Genomic DNA, 18631 nt, shown 5'->3' on the forward strand with positions numbered 1-18631 from the left:
TGTACACTTGACATTCAGCATTGGTATCGAGACAAGCTAAAGAAAAGGCTGCCCTATAATTCACTATTAATTTTATTAAATCAGGCACTTTGTCAGTTAGAAGAAACAGAAAAAAAGTTTGAAAGATAATTGTGTTTATTTTCTAAGCTTTTACCTGTGAATATAACAAATGGATAATTGAGTGATGATATATAGTGACTTTTTTTTTTTACAAAAATGTTTCCCCCTAACATCTGGACAGCAATATATAAATATTTACAATGGAAAAATAGGCAAGGAAAGAGAAATAAGTAGTCTTCATTATCCAAATTAATTTCTAATACATCAGATTTGAACACAAAATACTTCATTCACATCTATTCAATATTTACATGTTTCATTACTGGAGATCACTGAGGTTTTAACTTCATTTCTACTATTTGTTGTGTTGGACTTCTGTTATGTCTCTAATATTTGTTTCTGTAAAGCAGTTAAAAAATTTCTGGAAAAATAAATCAGTTTTGAAAATGTTGAAAACATTAATGTGTGTAATTTTAAGTGACTAATTTTTTCCCCACACAGTCAATACACCACAACACTGAAAAAGAAATAAGATAGACTTCTGGCCAGATTCTTAAACTGGCAGGTTTTAAAATAAAAGTGGTTTCTAAACTGAAATGGAAAATTACAGCCCTGCTTAGTGTAAAAGGAAACAAGTGTGTGTCTGCATGTGGATAAAATGTCCTGACGACAATGATGGTGGAATGTGCTTTAAAAGCCACAAACAAAATATAGTTGGTTGATTAATGGACTACCAAAGCAAAATTGCAACAGTTTAAACCCATTTAGTAATCTCAACCATTAAATATAAAAAAATAAGCCATGTTGCTTTCTGCACAAGTGTTGCACAATCACATGACTGAAAACAGGTTGCTTGCGATAATGACAAACACCTATTGCATGCCATTTGGTTTTAGTATGCCAAGTTGACTGCCACAACCAACAACGGGTTACACATCCGTGATCCTGGTTTACATTCATTGCAGGGAGATTTATATATGTGAATTACGCCGCCCTCTAGTCCCCAAAGAAACCCTAAGCCTGGGCTCCCTAGCTTTATAATGTTCATTGAAATCCAATCTAAAGCTAAGAAATCGAAGACTTTCATCAGAACTGGTGGTCAGTAATACCAAGAACTGCTGCACAATGCCCTGAAAGAAAGAAAAACAGAGAAATTAGGCATTCATAAGAAGTCGCACAAATGAACGTATGTAATGGAATAAAGGTGGGAAGCATGTCACCATTCCATAGCAATCCTTGAAAATTCCACTATATATAACAAGTAGAAACTGATCCACTGCAAGAGACAGGCAGATCCTGCAATGCCCCATCCTTATAAAAGTAGGTGAAAAGTTAGTGAATTTCCTGTCTTGAGTTTTGACGGGGCAGTTTTTAACAAAGCGAATCCACAAAAATTATTCTAGCGAGAATGCTTCGTAAAAATGTTGTCTACCTACAGTGGCAATGGTCAGCATAAACATAGACTCTGGAGTGCAATCATTTACGTAGGCACTTTTATGTCTGGGACAACCTCTATGCACCTGGTTCTTTATCTCCTGAAGCCAAATGTCACATTCCCTAATGTATTCATAACATAACTTTTATTGTTATTGCCTTCTTCCAAATCCTGGGGAGGCTTGCATGCCGCATTAAAACAGTGTGCACTTTAAACCAGAAAACAGATACCGGCTATCAGTACGTTAATATTTTAAAAATTCCTCTCTTTAAAAATACCTGATAAAAATGGGTAAGTAGTCGCAGCTGTGAACACATTTTTGGTATTGAATCTTGAAATTCTTTAATCCTTTTATTCTCCTCTTCCTCTTCTGAAGCTTTTACTCCCCATTCACCCTTAACAATATACATTGTAAAAAAGAAAAGAAAAAAGATGAGAAATTATCAGGTGTACACATCAATAAATCTGAAGCCACATGCTAATTTTTGTTTTATTAAGAGGAAGTGCCTTAAATTTAGTTGGTGATCTCTTACAGTTATAAGCCAAGAAGTTAAGACAGAAGAAACTTCTTACAAACAATACATACCAAGCGTGAAAAAGAATTCAATTTGTGTTTTAATGGGGGGGGGGGGATTAAGGTTTGTCAATTGCAGCTTCTAGGTTACCCCAATCTGGGTTAAATGTACTGTGTAATCTAGGCATATGTACTTTCTTAGAAGCCCCATTGAGCATAGTGCAACTTACTTTTGAGTAAACATGCACACACTTACTTTTCATATTAAGACTTTATCCAAATACCTATTTGCTCAGTCTTTCAAAGAAAAGGAGGGGATATTAGAAAGATTATTTTTTGGTATTGAATTGGTATTGAACACAAGCAGCCTATTGTGTTCACATTGTTCTTGTGCTTAAAATGCCACTGAAAACTCCTTTGTACCTCAAGCTCTCTCTCTCTCTTTCTTTCTTCAAACTGCAACCGTAACTGTAACTCCTCCAAGGCAATGCGGTACAGGCCATCTTGGGCATTTTGAAACTCAAGAATCTGATCAAAGACAGCTCGAAGCTGGTTGAGAAGCATCTACAACAAAAGTTGCAAAGGGAAGACAAAACCTCTAAAAATGAAATGTTCAAAGAAAAGCTAAGATTTGCTAGCCTATAAGAAACTGCTGAAAGATTGTAATATTTAATATCTCCTCCTAGAGCAAAGGGATACATGGAAAAATTGATTTCAGTACGGAGATTCTCCCAGAACATCCCGTAAAATATTAAATTTACCAGGGCTGTAATCCTAAACTTTTTTTTTTTGCTTGTAATGAAGACGCACTGAACGCAGTGGAATTCATCTCCGAATACAACTCCATTGTGTGTTGCCAGAAATAATCTCAAAAGCATAAATAATTAGAGAAATAATGGTAACATTATATATAAATAGGTAAATGAGACTAACTCTTGAGTCAGCGTCCAGCAAACAGCGAGATATAATTGTATCTAAGAAAACTTCATGAGCCGCTATGATGTGATCCAAGTCTTGAGCCTGCTGAACTTTGTTCCATAGTTCATCCCATGAACATTCAAGCACCTATGGAACAAAACATCCAGCAATGAGATTCACTTTGTTTTAGAGACTGTTTAAATAGCCACCTCTTTGCTCTATACCTCTGTGACATAATTAAGCTCACATCAATAAAAACGTTCTTCCAATTTCAAACAAACAACAAAATGGATGGTTAAAGGGTACCTCAAATGTAATGTAATACTGCATTTGATGAATGAAATGGACCATTTCTGATGCCAGAACGTGACACTGATGCAGCACCCCAGAAAGTTCTGTAAGAAATTCAAAGAATATGTATATTAAAACTCAGAATGGAAATGTTCATCTAGCCATATTTTTAACACACACACACACCTGAAATACAACAGCTACCTGCACCCATCTTTGAAAGGGGTAAGACATACCGTATTTTTTCGCTCTATAAAAGGCACCAGACCATAAGATGCACCTAGTTTTTGGAGGAGGAAAACAAGAAAAAAAATATTCTGAATCTCAGAAGCCAGAACAACAAGAGGGATCACTGCGCAGCAAAAGCAGCAATGCCTCTTGCTGTTCTGGCTTCTGGGATAGCTGCGCAGCCTGCATTCGCTCCATAAGACGCACACACATTTCCCCTTACTTTTTAGGAGGGAAAAAGTGAGTCTTATAGAGCAAAACATACGGTATATAAATTGATAACGGGTTCTCAAAGAAAGGAGACTATATGTGGACTATCATTTTAATCTCAGTATATTTACGGCCACAAGTTCAGCATTTTCCAGGGGCATAGCCATGATAGCCTCTGCCTGCAATAAATACACCCCCATATTAACAGAAAATATAATGCTGGATCAAACAAGAAAATAAAATTAATAGTATAGGTTGACAAAACTCTGGAGATCTGGTACAAAACAAGATTTGTAATAGAAAGGGATTAGAACGTGGAACAGAATAGATAGGGAAAAGACCTTTGTGGTTGGGAAACAAAGTCTGCTTGGCACTGCTGTAACAGGTGGCAATCCACTAGCAAAGGAGCCTGAACAGAGCTCTTATTATGAGAAGGTTAATTTTTCTCAGCAACATATATAAAACATCAGATGCCTAAGCCCCCACTCTGGCTTGCCACAAGAGATTTGGAAGGACAAACTAGGAACTTTCAGGATACAAGATTACTTAGGAAAATATTTAACTAATGGTACAGTGAGTATAAATGTTAATAAATTGAATCCCTCATAGATGAAATTGTGTGCTGGGGAAGGAATGCATGACCTGGCAGAGCAGATGAAAATATTCCATATACAGTATGATTACGCATTATACAAAAATATCTCTTGTTTGTTCCAAAATGTCTCAAAAGCTCAGAGGCAAGCTGGACTTCTCTCTCAACATTTTGGTTGAGGCACATCAGCACTACCCAATTTTGTCTTGGATTATCGGAGCAAACTGCATCAGAATGAATGAAGCAAACCAATGACTATACCAAGATGACAAAGATCTATACGGAGCAAAATTGCCAAGATCTATACAGAGCAAAAATTACATGAGAAAGAATAACCTGCAGCTATCGGGGGGGGGGGGATTTTTCCCCCCCAGCTGCTAGCCAGAAACAACCAGAAAATATACGGAATGAAGAGCAGTAAAAAGTCTTCCCCCTAGAATATTCATTCTGGATATTTCCTAATAATTAGAAAATATCTAGAGCAACTAATTCCTGGTTAACAGAGAAATTGTAATAATACTGCTGGATGAGGATTGGGTCCCAGATCACAGGGTTTGGAATAGGTTCACATCTCTCCTCGCCCCACTCTTTTTGAGACTTGCATCACTGTAAGCCCTGCTGGCTGAACCAGGGTAAAGGACTTAATAGCAGTGTATGTATGGCTCTGCTGAGGGGAAGAACATAGGTCAGCATAGCCCACGGGAAACCCCCCAAATCTGCTGAACACAAACTCTCTCATCCCCATGAATTTTGGGTTTGGATCGTGCTGTCAAGATCTCTAAACTACGGATATAATCCTAATATAGGAGTTAGAGCCATTAAACACAACAAGGCTTCCTTCTGAGTTAACATGCTTAAATTCTGAGTCTGCATGCTTCTTAGTATGAACTGCAAACAGTAACAGTCAAAATAGTGACTACGGCTATTGGGAAAATCAACTAGGTGATATCAAGGTGAAGGTGACAGCAACAACAGCCTATGAGAAATCATGAATTGCGGTCAGCAAGGATTGCTGGAAAAGCCGCAGAAAAGGAAGTATCACACAGATTGCTTAATTCTGAACTGAAGCTCAGTTATGATGGATCTTCATCATTTTTCTTATACAGCCTTTGCCTGTTTTGTTTTCTTGGTCCAACTCTCTTTTAAAAGGTGCTGTGGAACCAGAATGTCTATTTAGGTGAATTCCAAGAATAATGTTCTGAAAAACAATCACATTGAGTTACTTCAGTTCGAACATGAATCCCTACTTATGCCTCTTCTTTATATACCTTAGCACTTTCTGTCTCATTCCATCTTGTTTGTTAAAAAGGCAAATAAAATATGACAGTGGCCTTCTCTTTAATCAATAGCAGACATTTTTACCCAAGGCCACTAATAACCCCATGGTTATACAGGTATTTTCATGCATGACCCAGGCCAATATTCTAACTCCTGATGAACCCTGCTATGAATTAACATAGATATGTGACTATCATATAATGGGAGTCCTGCCTGGTGGCTTCCTTTCCAGTGGCTATTTATGTTCATCATTGGAAGATAGAGCCTGCCTTTCCAGTGCATGATCCCCAGAGATTACAACTCTCTTTTGGGAGAGAGTCACTAAAATGCCTAGGCCAGACTTTGTGGGGAAAGGAGATAAGGCATTGTCAGTCAAGGGTACTCAAGTGTGGAACAAGCTTCAAGAGGAGATAAGGCCATGCCAAAGCTTCCCTGTTTGCACAGCATGCTACCAAACCCACCTGTGTGCCACAACCTACCTGTGACATAGAAAGGCCAAACCATTCTTTACCGTGACTGATATTCCTGCGCTCTCAGATAACACATATGTAAAATTTGCAGGGCATATGGGAAAGAAACAGCCACAAAACCCAGAAGGAAGGAATCGTAAGTGGACTCAAGTGTGGAAGTCAACCAGTAGCAGCACCAAGTAGTGAGTGTAAAAACATGTCCAGCTTCTTCAGTGGGGTTTCATGACCTCCTCTTAGTGTTATGCTAAAGATCCCACTTAAAGAGCAATACTGCCTAAAAAGTGAACACTGCATATAAAAAAAAACCCGCATTACAGATAAAACAAGAACAATGATAAAAGTTGCAACTTTTAACTGGTAAAAACATTTCTCCATTACTGATTTCAGAGAGCCAATTGTTACCTAAATGGATTGTTTTAGCTTTCCAAATGCCTGGCTGGGAATCACCTTCTTGGCTGCTAACAATAGAAATTCTAGCAATTTTCAGCGACTCTTAAGGGGTTTACGTTCCCTGTATGCACAAAGAAGCGTTACATGAGAAGAGTTAAGGACTTCTGTTTTGATATATTCTCCAATTAATTTAGGATTGTATCCCAGGAGTCTGTCAAGTGAGGGCAGCTGCATCACATGTATAAATACTTTTTCCTAACAACCATGCCAACAGTTTGCAGTAAATTTGCTGCAAATAAAACTTTTCACTGGGACTGGGTATCATTCTCTCATTTTAAATAAACCCTCCCAACAGTGCTAGGCTCTGACATTAGATGCATTGTCTCATCCTAGCAGAAGAATTTCACCTAGACCCCTGTCCTCCAGAAAGCTCTCTGTACCTGCTCTGCTTTGTAGCCCAGGTTTATATAACGAAGTTTGTATTCTTTGTAGCCAAGTTTAAATAACAACTGATGCAACCAAGAGATTGAGCCCATAGAACTCCTAACTCATGATTGCCATATAATAACTCTCTGTAAAATCTCTAGAGGTTTGAGTCTTAACAGATCACTGGATGATAATGGTTTATTATTTGCAAAACTATAGGGGTATGTAACACAGGAGCCTTTAGCTCACATATCATTCTAGTTAACAATTCATTGGAATTATCCTGAACATCCAACATCTACAATGCCCTTCTTTTTGTCATGTTTCAATATGTTTACCTGCTAGATTTTATTTTCTTACTGCACAATTTCCTATGTATCTATCTAGATGTTTGTCCCGCTGAGTTCAACAGGGCGTACTCCCAGAAAGGCGGGTAGAGAATTTTAGCCTAGGAAGACGGGAGGGAGGGAGGTAATTCTAGGTGAAAATTTGGACTTCCATATTTTCCACACTTGCATTGTCCAGAAAGTGAATAGAGGCCAAAGATGCTATTTTATTCACTTGTGTCTGTCATAACAAACATTCCAGATTTCCTTGGAAATTTTTGCTCTCTATACTTGAACAATTTATTTTTTAGTTTGTACTCACTTTAAAGTCAAAGATATCCCTCAGGTAGGCTGTGTCATACTACAGGCATGCATTCTGGATTGCTAACATTCTTCGCTTTATATCTTGACTGAATTCTTTTTCCTAGACATAACATGTGAAAATCTTTGCCTAAAGAGTCATGCACGATTCAAAACCTTGCATGATTGCCAGCAGCTGCAGTTGATAACGAATGCTCGTTTTACCAGGTCTCCACTGCATATTCAGTTCTGGCAGTCACTCACGAAGAACTTTCCATCTCCCTTGATTCTTATTTATATATTAATTAAAACATTTGTATACCAACCTACTGGAAATCCAAAGTGACTAACAATGCCCAGAAAACAAACAAACCCAGAATGTGATGTGCATAAAATCCCATTCACAAAAGCAAGAAAAGAAAATGCATATAATTCTATGCCAAAGCAGGGCTTAACCCATTTAGTCTAAAGACTAATTCAGTTTGGTTTCACAAATGGCAATACACACATCAGTACTCTGCAAGCCTGGAAGAGAGTTCTGGAGCTGAAAAAGGCACTGGTCAATAAAGAACCGTAATGCTCTATTGCCCCCTCAAGGCTATTTCAAAAATTTCATCATTCTTATTAAACCTGCAGAACTGTGTTGTTGTTTTAAAAAAAATCTTAGTAAACAGACTTCCCCACTGAAACTCTTTCATTATAGAAAATATACTCACTACATAATAATATTTTTCCAGTCACACAACATTGCTACAGCCCACGAATGCATACAGCTCAGCAGCAGCCTCAAAAACAAAACAGAGAGAGTACAGCCAGGCTAAGAGAGAAGAAGGGGAAGAAATGAGCCTATGGCTTTGAAAATAAGCAACAACTCTTAGAGCTACCCCTGGCCCACTGAACCAGACATGGCCACCTGGCCACATAGACCAGGGAGTATTTGCAGATATTTAGGAGCAGTGTCCTTTTACCCATGACCACACAAACTTGATCCACCAACCAGAGCCATGAGCAAACAACTAGGTAGTTTGCTGCTTAATTTATTGGAAAGGTGGATTGAAAAGCATTCTGAGTTATATGTAGGTCACCTAATCTCATTTATTGAAGCCTTTCAGCTAGAACAGAGGTTCTCAAACTGTGAACTCCATTCAGGTAGTCTATTCAAAGGTTCCAGAAGAATCAGGAATATCTGTAGCTAACCCTGCTCTTTTTATTTTTTTCTTGATAATGGATACAACTATCTTGACCACAGCTGGATTTACCAACAGTCGAACAAGGCCCTGAACTAGGGGCTCTTATTTTTATACTATATTGGTGCAATCTACTAATTTTGCTGTAAAACTGATCAATTAAAAGTCAAGGCTGTGGTCATTAAAATATCAGTTATATATGGGTTTTGATCTGTAGAAAAAAGTTTGAAGGGTCCACTGAGTCCTAAAACAATATTGAAAAGCTCAGGGGCTGGGGGACAGCTTGAACATTTCTGAACATATTCAGAAGACCCACTAAGAAAACCAGAGACCTATCTAACCACAATCCCAACAACAATTATATATAGCAATGCAGTAAGCAGAATATTTTAAGCATCCAGTGTATCTTAGTGGTGCAACAGACTAGATGGCTATCTTCATACTGCGTTAAGGAAAAGGAGCTCAGAAATGTTCATGATCAAGGTGAAATTTGAATTCAGAACTTTTTTACTCAGGTTGCAATCCTAAAACACACATTAAGTAGGAAATAACACCATGAAATACAATGTGATTTACTTCTGAGTAAACATGCATAGGACTGTGTGGCCCTACACACCGTACCGCACTAGCTGCTCTCAGTCTACAGAGGAAATGAAGTCAAATTACAAGTCGGTAATAGAATAAAAGACACAAGTTTGTTTGCCTCAATACCCCACCAAACATTTGTGGGCCATTTCAACATTACATTGTGCCAAGCAGGTGTTTTTCAGCACCACCAACTGCACATTGGCCATGATTCTTCAGCTTACCTGATACCTGGCTGCCTACTGCAGCCTTGGGATACATACAATGGCAAAGGGGTGATTGCTGCATTAACATTATGCTTCCCACATAATAGTATGTGTGTCCATGTAATAAACTTTAGGGTAGTGCACTGGATTTGGACAAATCCCAAATCCTGAGCTGAAGAAAGAAGCCTCAGAGGAATTTTAGGTGTATCGAAGGCAAAAGTGGAATCTGTATGAGGCAAGTTGGAAGTGGCCGGTGCTGAAGTGCTTTGTGGAACAATGGCAATCCAGATGAAAAGAGAATTCTGAAAATGTCTGCTAAAAGCTACAGCAACGTCTCTAATCTCACCACATAAGGAATGATGCCAGGATGGAGTGATGGGGAAAGGGAGAGCAAATAGGAGAGTGGGCAGAGGGTGGCCTCTCTTGTGACCAACATGTCAAGCTTGTAACCAGAGGGAAACTCTTTACCCAGAAAGCAAATCTCATTTTGTTCTCTCCCTTGCCTATTTATTTACCAAAAGCAATATACTTACTCCAACGAAGACCTCTGAGTGGTTTACATAGAACATAAGCGGCTTACAAAGAAACATCAACTTTTTAGGTGCCTGGAACAAAAGCCCCTGTCCTATTTGTGTGCAATCTGGCAGTTTTATTACCAGGATTACAAAAAAAAAAAAACACATGGAAATTATTGTTAACTTAAAACAAACCACCCTAAAGAAAAGGAAACCTTCTGAAATTTGGAGAGACTTCAGCGGTACAAATAAATTTCTCTCTCACACAAAGCAACCTATAAGGATGTTTGGTTTGAAAACAATTGTGTAATTTTGCCCTAATACCGTTGGTTACTCCCTTACCTGGCATATTTTTCAGAAGCTTTGCGTTACACATATGTCCTTTCCATATGTCTGTGAGAATATATTCCATCCGTTTTGCCCTCCACAAGAAGTTGAACACCCTCAGATAGTGGCTCATGCACTCACGGGTGAATACCTGCAAATATGATCAACACAGAGGTTTAAACCCCCTTTCTTTTTTCTTTCTGTTTTCTTCTCCCCCTAATGCCTCAACAAATGAAACGGATTTGTAAAAACGTTACATGGAAGAAGAAGAAGAAAAAATACGAGGCACTACACTTCTGTAAAACAAGAAAATCCTTAATAAAAAATATTTAAAAAAAAAAACACAGAGGTTTAAAGTACATTAAGTGCCTTTAATACTGCTGCTTTACTTGCTTCCAGGGTCTCTGGATAGCTTTGCAGAGAAACCAACTGACACTTGAGGTTGAGTCAAGAGATTTACAACAAGATTTAAACACGGTCCAGTCCATCAAAAGTCACGGGAAGTCCATACTGGCATACAAGGACTTCTGTGTGAAGCAAGGTGACAAGACAAATACAGAGGTAGAAAAAAAGTGTTCCAGGTTCAACCTCTAATATTACTGCTTAAGTTATCTGTGCAGCATTTAGAGCCGGTGTGGTGTGGTGGTAAGAGTGTTAGACTAGGACCTGGGAGATGAAGCTTCAAATCCACCACTCAGTCATGAAGCTCACGGCTAAAAATTGGCTGCTGTTTCTTTAATGCTTAAAAAAAAAGCTGGGTCAGCATGAGTCAGCGGCCTGCACCAGAAATGTTAGTTTGTTGGTTGGTTGGTTAGTGAAAGCTAGTAGTGTTGATGTGTGTACAGTTGGTCAGTCGCTTTTGCAGAAAGACCTTTAAGAATAAAAGCAGAAAGTACTCTGCAAGGATACTCTTCTCGTGGACTCTTTTATGCCAACAAGGGTCTGAGGACCAGGCTGAGGCAACAAAGGGAGGTCAGAACCCTTTCTTTTCTTTTTTTACAAACACTAACAACCTACACCAGGTTGATGTGAGCATAAAGTGGGGATATGGAGAACCTTGAATGCCACTTTGAGCTTCTTGGAGGAAAGGTGAGATAAAAATGTAAAAATAGAAGAAGAAACACTTCCATTTGCACAATGTCAACCCAACTCTGCCTACACATGTTGGAGTCTACATGCACAGAGGACTGTGCAAACCTTTCATCGTACACACAGACAATGGGTACACGGACAGACCACACCTGCTGCCACTGTCCTTAGACTCACACAGGGCAGCCATTGTATGACAGCCCCAGGTCTCATTCCAACCAGATGGAGAGAAGGTGAGGAAGAGAGCCATTAAATCTCTCCCCTCCATGTCTAGAAATAACTCAGGCTTAAAAACTGAACCTGGCCATGGGGTTACTGGCGGAAGAATATAGCAGGTGGCTGAGATGCAGCTGTCAGGATCAAGCTCAAGTACAACTAGATCCTCCTTTTGTTTGATCCTTGCTGCCCTAAAATAGCTTAAAAAAATACTGAAATGAAACACTCCTCCTTGTGAATGTCACTGCCTCATCTACGATATCTTTTCCCTCTGAAAACACAGGAAATTAAAAAGAAAGGACATGTTAAAATTAGGGAGGTATTTCAGATCTGATCAACTGGGCATTGAATTAATTTTGGAACAGAAAGCAAGAACCACTAAATTTCCTCCCCGCACCTGACTACACAGGAGAAGCTAGGCGCTACACAGCACCCAGGATCTAGGGCACATCCCATGATCCTAACTGGCACAAACTCTTATGTACTGAAACCTAGTGTTCGGAATTTTCTTAATGGCTTACCAAAAATGCATGGGAAATTATGGCTGAGAGTATAACTTGCCCAGGACCAATCAGTCAGTCCATGGCTAAGGTTATAGACAGGCCCAAAATTCAAACTACATTCTATTTACAGGTTCAAATTCTATTGTTTATATAATTGCATTAAAGCTTGCTATTTTATATACAACAGCTTTACGGATGTTAGGAATGCCTTCCACCACATTTTTCTTCTTTACCAAAGATGGATTGCTGTTTTTTGTTTAAAAAAAGAAGATATCAAACAGTTAACAATACCCTAAATATAAAGAAATTGGTTACACAGCCCTGCAACTACTTACAATCTACAGAGGAAAATCAGAGCATGAAAAAATGTATTAACAAATTAGGAAAGTGAGATATTATCTTCCTTTCACTAAACTATACATACCTGGCTGGTCAAACTCTCACTTCTGACACCTTGTTCAGAAAGCAATGCTATTCTTTACATATAGTAAAAGCATTCTGAACAATAGTGCTGCTATTTTCTCATCTGTTTTAATGAATACTACACATCAGATTTTATTTAAAGAGTACAAATAGGTTCCCCTAAAATACATCTCACAGTTCTTGCAAATTATCCCAAATTAGTTGCTACAGTTTCAGAATAATGGATGAAAATGAAAATCCATTTATTAAGTACTTTCTAAAAATCTCCGACAGAACAAATGAATTATTTATTTCAAATAATGAAAGTCTTAAAATGTAGCATTTTAACACTCATTAATAATTTAGGAAAATTGAGAGTTTGGCTGTACTCTTAATACAATGGGTACATCCAAGATACCAAGCAGTCTCTTTAATCATGCAATGCTAAAAGTACAAAGGCTATTTTAGTAACAAAGTATTTAAGTGAAGTAAGTGGGGGTGGGGGTGAAAATTGACAAACAGAGATAGATATAGATATAGAGCTAGATATATAGAAATATACATATATCCTTACTGTTGCAATTGGTCCGTCGACATGATAGTCTAAGCTGAAAACATCCCAACCAGTATCACCAGGAGACACCTTAAAAAGAATTATCAGCATTTAACCAAATCATATATATTGTTATTTAGCTGTTTTCCAACAGTTATTTAGCTATTAGGAATGACCGTGTTTTACTTTACTTAATCAAAAATGGTTGGGAGGGATTCCCCCCTCCCCATACTTTCTTATTGGGCACAGAATGCAAGTCTGAAATTGGGAGATACCATGTTTATCAGCACACAGTATGGGAGGTCCCGTAGAAACCCTTTCGAGGAACAGTGGTACCTCGGTTTACAAACTTAATCCATTCTGGAAGTCCGTTCTTAAACTGAAACAGTTCTTAAACCGAGGCATGCTTTCCCTAATGAGGCCTTCCGCCGCCGGTGCCCTTCCACCATTGGTGCCCTTCCACCGTTTGGATTCCATTCTTAGACTGAGGTAAAGTTCTCAAACCAGGACACTATTTCCGGTTTTGCAGAGTTTGTAAACTGAATAGTTCATAAAGAGGGCTGTTCTTAACCGAGGTACGACTGTGTTGTCATTGTATATCCAGGTCAGCAGGGAAAAGCACATATAAACATGAGAGAACCATGTCCTCCCTAGTACAGTGGTACCTCGGGTTAAGAACTTAATTCGTTCCAGAGGTCTGTTCTTAACCTGAAACTGTTCTTAACCTGAGGTACCACTTTAGCTAATGAGGCCTCCCACTGCCGCCACGCTGCTGCTGCGCGATTTCTGTTCTCATCCTGAAGCAAAGTTCTTAACCCGAGGTACTATTTCTGGGTTAGTGGAGTCTGTAACCTGAAGTGTATGTGACCCGAGGTAACACTGTACTAAGTGGGATAGTACAACACCTCAGCACATCCTTAAAAGGACCACATCCGGGTAGGTTCAGTAGCTTTTTCCCTTCCCCAACACAGCCCCCTTTCCTTTTGTGTCATGTCTTTTAGATTGTAAGCCCGAGGACAGGAACAGTCTTATCACAGACATTTGTAAGTGGTTCTGGGAGCCTTTTTCGGTTGAAGAGCAGGGTTTTAAAAAATGATTTAAAATAAATAAATAAAATAAAACAAAACTGGACTGTAGCCTTAATTTTTATAAACACACATAGCTATAAGTGTAATCTATCTATAACTGACAAAAGAGCACACTGTTGCCATTGTAAACTGCACAGAATGCCTTGCATTGTGGAGCGGCGCTCAAATGCCATAAAAAAACCAAAACAAAACAAAACAAACAAATAAATAAATAAATAAACCAAAGCTCCTTTTCAGAGAAATAATAGTTAAGAACTATACTGACAGATGAGAAAATCAGATTTTGCATGCAAGACAAGACAATGCTATTTTCCAATGCTGACCTCAGATGCCATTTTAGCAATTAAAAAAAAATTAAAACAAACCAATATTCTCGTAAAATGCTAAAGTGGTTTTTTGTTGTTGTTGTTGTTTTAAAGTACCTCCAAAAGTCTGACATCCAAGCGTTTGAGGATCTCAGGGTTATCAAACTGTGCATTTGTTGCCCTGACAGCTGTTTCCAGGATTCCTGTCAGATTATGCTGATACAAAGTGGTAGCTGGTCTCGCAAGCTCTGGCCTAAAATAATAAAAGGGAGATAAATGGAAAGATAGATACACAATTTACATAATAGCCCAGTTGTCATCTAGCTGCAAGCACAATGGACTAACTATGCAATATATTTTGAGCCCACACAATAGTGAGCAGATTATCCTTTTCAAACAGTAAGCTATCAACTGTTGTGTGTGTGTGTATGTGTGTAATTACGAGTATTTAAGCTGAGGATTTCCACACACAAAAATGACCCTGCACGATATACCTGTGCTCCTATGAGATAGGGACCAGTATGACATTTCAGCTACAGCTGCACACCCCTTAGCAACCTTTTCAAACAGAATCAATTCACACAACTTTTCAGGGCATGGGCAGCTGCTCATTGCTGGAGCATCTGCCTTTTCAGATTCAATCCTCAGCATTCTGGGTAGGGATGGGAATGCCCTGTCTCAGAAACCCTGGAGAGACACTGCCAGTCCGTGTAGGCAACACTGAGCTAGATGGACACATGGTCTGACATGGTATATAAAGCATCTTCCTAAGTCATATGTTCCTATGTTTTCCGGATTCGGAAGAGGTGGGTTGTTAGACTTGCGAGCAACTCTGGAGAACTCCTCACCAGGCCACAATGTCACAACTCACCCAACTCAGTAGTACAGTGGTACCTTGGTAGTTGAACGGCTTGGCTCCCAAACAAATCAGCTCCCGAATGCTGCAAACCCAGGAGTGTTCCGGTTTGCAAACCTTTTTCAGAAGCTGAACATCTGACACGGCTTCCATGGCTTCCAAATGAGCGCAGGAAGTTCCTGCAGCCAATTGGAAGCTGCGCCTTGGTTTTTGAATGATTTCGGGAGTCAAACGGACTCCCAGAATGGATTAAATTTGAGAACCAAGGTACCACTGTACTCAAGTCCATCAATGTTTTTCTATTCAGTAATATCCTTTTGGATAGGAGGCAACCAATTTTATTTTATTTTAATTAGTTTTCTTATTTAAAGAACTTCCCATAATCAAGCTGACAGATTTTTGTGCAAATGCTGATAACTAAATTTGGGGTGGGGAAAGAGGGTTAAGCTTGAGGGAGCATTGATAGGAAAGTAGCTTTAGTTTCAGAACAATCGCCTCTGTCTGCATATTTGAGAAACAACCACTGTTTAGACCCAAAACTGCAGTAACAATGTCAAGATTTGGTCAACAACCCTAAGTTCTAAAAGCATTTCAAAAGAGTAATACAGTGGTGCCTCGCAAGACGAAATTACCGCATTTTTCGCCCTATAAGACGCACTTTTTCCCCTCCAAAAATGAAGGGGAAATGTGTGTGCGTCCTATGGGCCGAATGCAGGCTTTCCCTGAAGCCTGGAGAGCGAGGGGGGTCGGTGCGCACCGACCGCTCTCGCTCTCCAGGCTTCAGGAAGCTATCCACTAGCCGTGGGAGACCCAGCTCTCCCAAGGCTAGCGGAGACCTTGCCGGCACCCAGAAGCTTGGGGCGCACTGAGCTCCACGCACCCCAAGCTTTGGGATTAGCGCAGCGCTCCGCTAGCCTTGGGAGAGCTGCGCGGCTCTCCCAGAGCTAGCGGAGACCTTGCCGGCACCCAGAAGCTTGGGGCACGCTGAGCTCAGCGTGCCCTAAGCTTCGGGCTTAGCGCAGGGCACCTGGGGGGGAAATAATTTTTTTTCCTTTATTTCCCTCCCAAAAAACTAGGTGCGTCCTATGGGCCAGTGCGTCCTATGGGGCGAAAAATACGGTAATTCGTTCCGCGAGTTGCTTCGTCTTGTGATTTTTTCGTTTTGCGGAGCGCGGATTCCCTGGGTATTAACAGCTTTAAGAAAAAGGAAGCAAACCCGCAAGACATTTTCGTCTTGCGAAGCAAGCCCATAGGGAAAATCGTCTTGCGAAGCAACTCAAGAAACGAAAAACCCTTTCGTCTTGCGCGTTTTTCGACTAGCGAGGCATTCGTCTTGCGAGGTACCACTGTAAAATGAAAGCAGAAACTCTCCAAATTCTAACAAGTAACTTGGGCATTTCAGGTTAAATTCTATCACCAAAGAAAATGGAGGGTTCTAAGCTAATGTTCTCGCTAAACTTGAAACAGTAAATTTAAAATTCCACGTCAAAAGATATTTCTTTGCACTAAAACATGCCCCTTCGCTGCTTGACGCACCAAAGCGTACTGATTTCACATCTCATCATTATGCTGCTGCACTTTAGTGCAGAGATGCTACATCAATTCAGCTCTTGGACAAACAGACATCTCTTTGATGTCTGGCAAGTAAATGGACTCTTTTGTAATGAAAAATCAGCATTATGGTGGGGGAAAGGAATGCGGCGACATGCAGGAAGCCTGCCTTTATACTTTAAAAACCCCATCCTAAGGGAAAGCCCAATATGCTTTTAAAAAATACTGGCACCAAGGGAGGCAGATGTGGGGGTTTGATGTTAAATACAGGATCTAAGTTTAAAAGCTGTAGATTTAAGTGCACATTTAAGATGAATATATTTTGATACGTTCATCAAAGGTCAGTCTTCACTTTCTGCTGATCAGAATGTTATTCAGTAGCAGTGGCTACTGAATAGTTAAAGCCCAAGCAAATCTGAATTTAGGTCCCTAGTACTTCTAGATTAGCCTATAGGTGGAATGAGACAAAGAGAACTGGAAAAGCTGAAGGTTGGGCGTCGTACGGTAATGCAAAGTACCAACTTTAAGTTATAAGTCTATGGTTTCGCTACTGTTTCTCCAGAACAGTGGGCGCAACCCATTACCTCTCCAACAAACAGGCCAGCACACACAAAATGAGATATCCACTGGTAGTCTAGAGCCCTGCCCTTCATCAGCCTTAGCCTATTCTACAGATAAACTCTGTAGATGTTGTTTGTGGGGTTGGGGAGGGACACCGCAACTGTGACGCAACATCAATTAAACGTATGCACACAAGACTCTAAAAATGCAACTGGAGCTGAACACTATGCACATGTTCAACCAATAGGTGGGAGGTCAGGCACATAGAAGATGCAAGTCAGACATGCCATGCTCAAACAAAAAACTAGAATGACTGCTCTGCAAAGAGCAACAATATTTCCAGCAATCGTAGAATTGTAGAGATGGAAAGTTTTGCCCAACGTGGGGCTTGAACCGCTTGATATTAAGAGTCTAATGCTCTACTGACTGAGCTATCTCCCTTGGGTGTACTTAGTCGCCTGCACATTGAAATACTGAAAAACGGAAAGGATTTGTGCTATTATAAAAATGATGGTAATCCTAAATAAGATAGGACACAATAGAACGGGAAATTGGGAGAAGGAGATAAGAGCAGAACCCCTCCCAGTCCTTCAAAAGTTGTAATATGCTGCCAACTATGGCTGGGGCTAAGGAAGTCAAGTAATAGATTACACCTGTTCTCCACCCTCATGTATGTGTGTGTAAAAGTCTTGTTGCATAATGTTTACAGTCATTAAGTTTGTGGCCATTAAGCATGGACATGGTTTAATAACAGCTTATACATTTAATGATGAACTGGTTCATATGTCACGGTAAACTAAGTAGAAATAAGCCATGGCTTATAGTGAATAATAAGGGTGTCGTTGCATGCTACTCAATTGCTCCTTAACAGTCAAGCAGTCCTCAGTCAAAAACCGTCAATCGTTTAACAGGAAGAATTGAGCAGCGTACAACAGGACACTGCACACTCAGGGCAAGCCATGGTTTGTTTCTCACTGTGGAATTCAAGAGTATAGGTTGCGTCCAACAGCTATCCCATTAGTGCAAGGACTTCTGCTTGTACAAAGGAACTCCCCCCACCTCTCCCCCATGCACCCCCAAACCCTAACCACCCAGAGCAGATTTGGGGGTGCAGGGAGATTGGAATGGCTTTGTTGGGCACAACACTATTGATACCATTTATTTGTGGAAGAGCAGTGTTTTCCAACATCTGGCAATTCTGTTCCACTTAGAACCCGAAAGAACCAAATACTACCCAATATAAAAGCTA

The 18631-nt window shown here is 39.8% G+C and overlaps 1 protein-coding gene across 1 annotated transcript in view; it reads right to left on the bottom strand.

Moving 5' to 3' along the window:
• Positions 1–117: 117 nt before the first annotated feature.
• Positions 118–18631, bottom strand: part of TUBGCP3 (tubulin gamma complex component 3) — a 56069-nt gene continuing 37555 nt past the window's right edge. The window contains exons 15-22 of the mRNA XM_083735255.1: positions 14532–14667; positions 13043–13111; positions 10274–10409; positions 3234–3322; positions 2943–3074; positions 2433–2573; positions 1774–1890; positions 118–1190 (exon numbers count right to left, since the gene is read on the bottom strand). Of these exons, the coding sequence (XP_083591381.1) occupies positions 1032–1190; positions 1774–1890; positions 2433–2573; positions 2943–3074; positions 3234–3322; positions 10274–10409; positions 13043–13111; positions 14532–14667 (979 nt within the window). The 3' untranslated portion in view covers positions 118–1031. The remainder of the gene's footprint in view (positions 1191–1773; positions 1891–2432; positions 2574–2942; positions 3075–3233; positions 3323–10273; positions 10410–13042; positions 13112–14531; positions 14668–18631) is intronic.

Source organism: Podarcis gaigeae (genome assembly GCF_964106915.1).
Source record: "Podarcis gaigeae genome assembly, chromosome: 4".
Classification (NCBI taxonomy): domain Eukaryota; kingdom Metazoa; phylum Chordata; class Lepidosauria; order Squamata; family Lacertidae; genus Podarcis; species Podarcis gaigeae.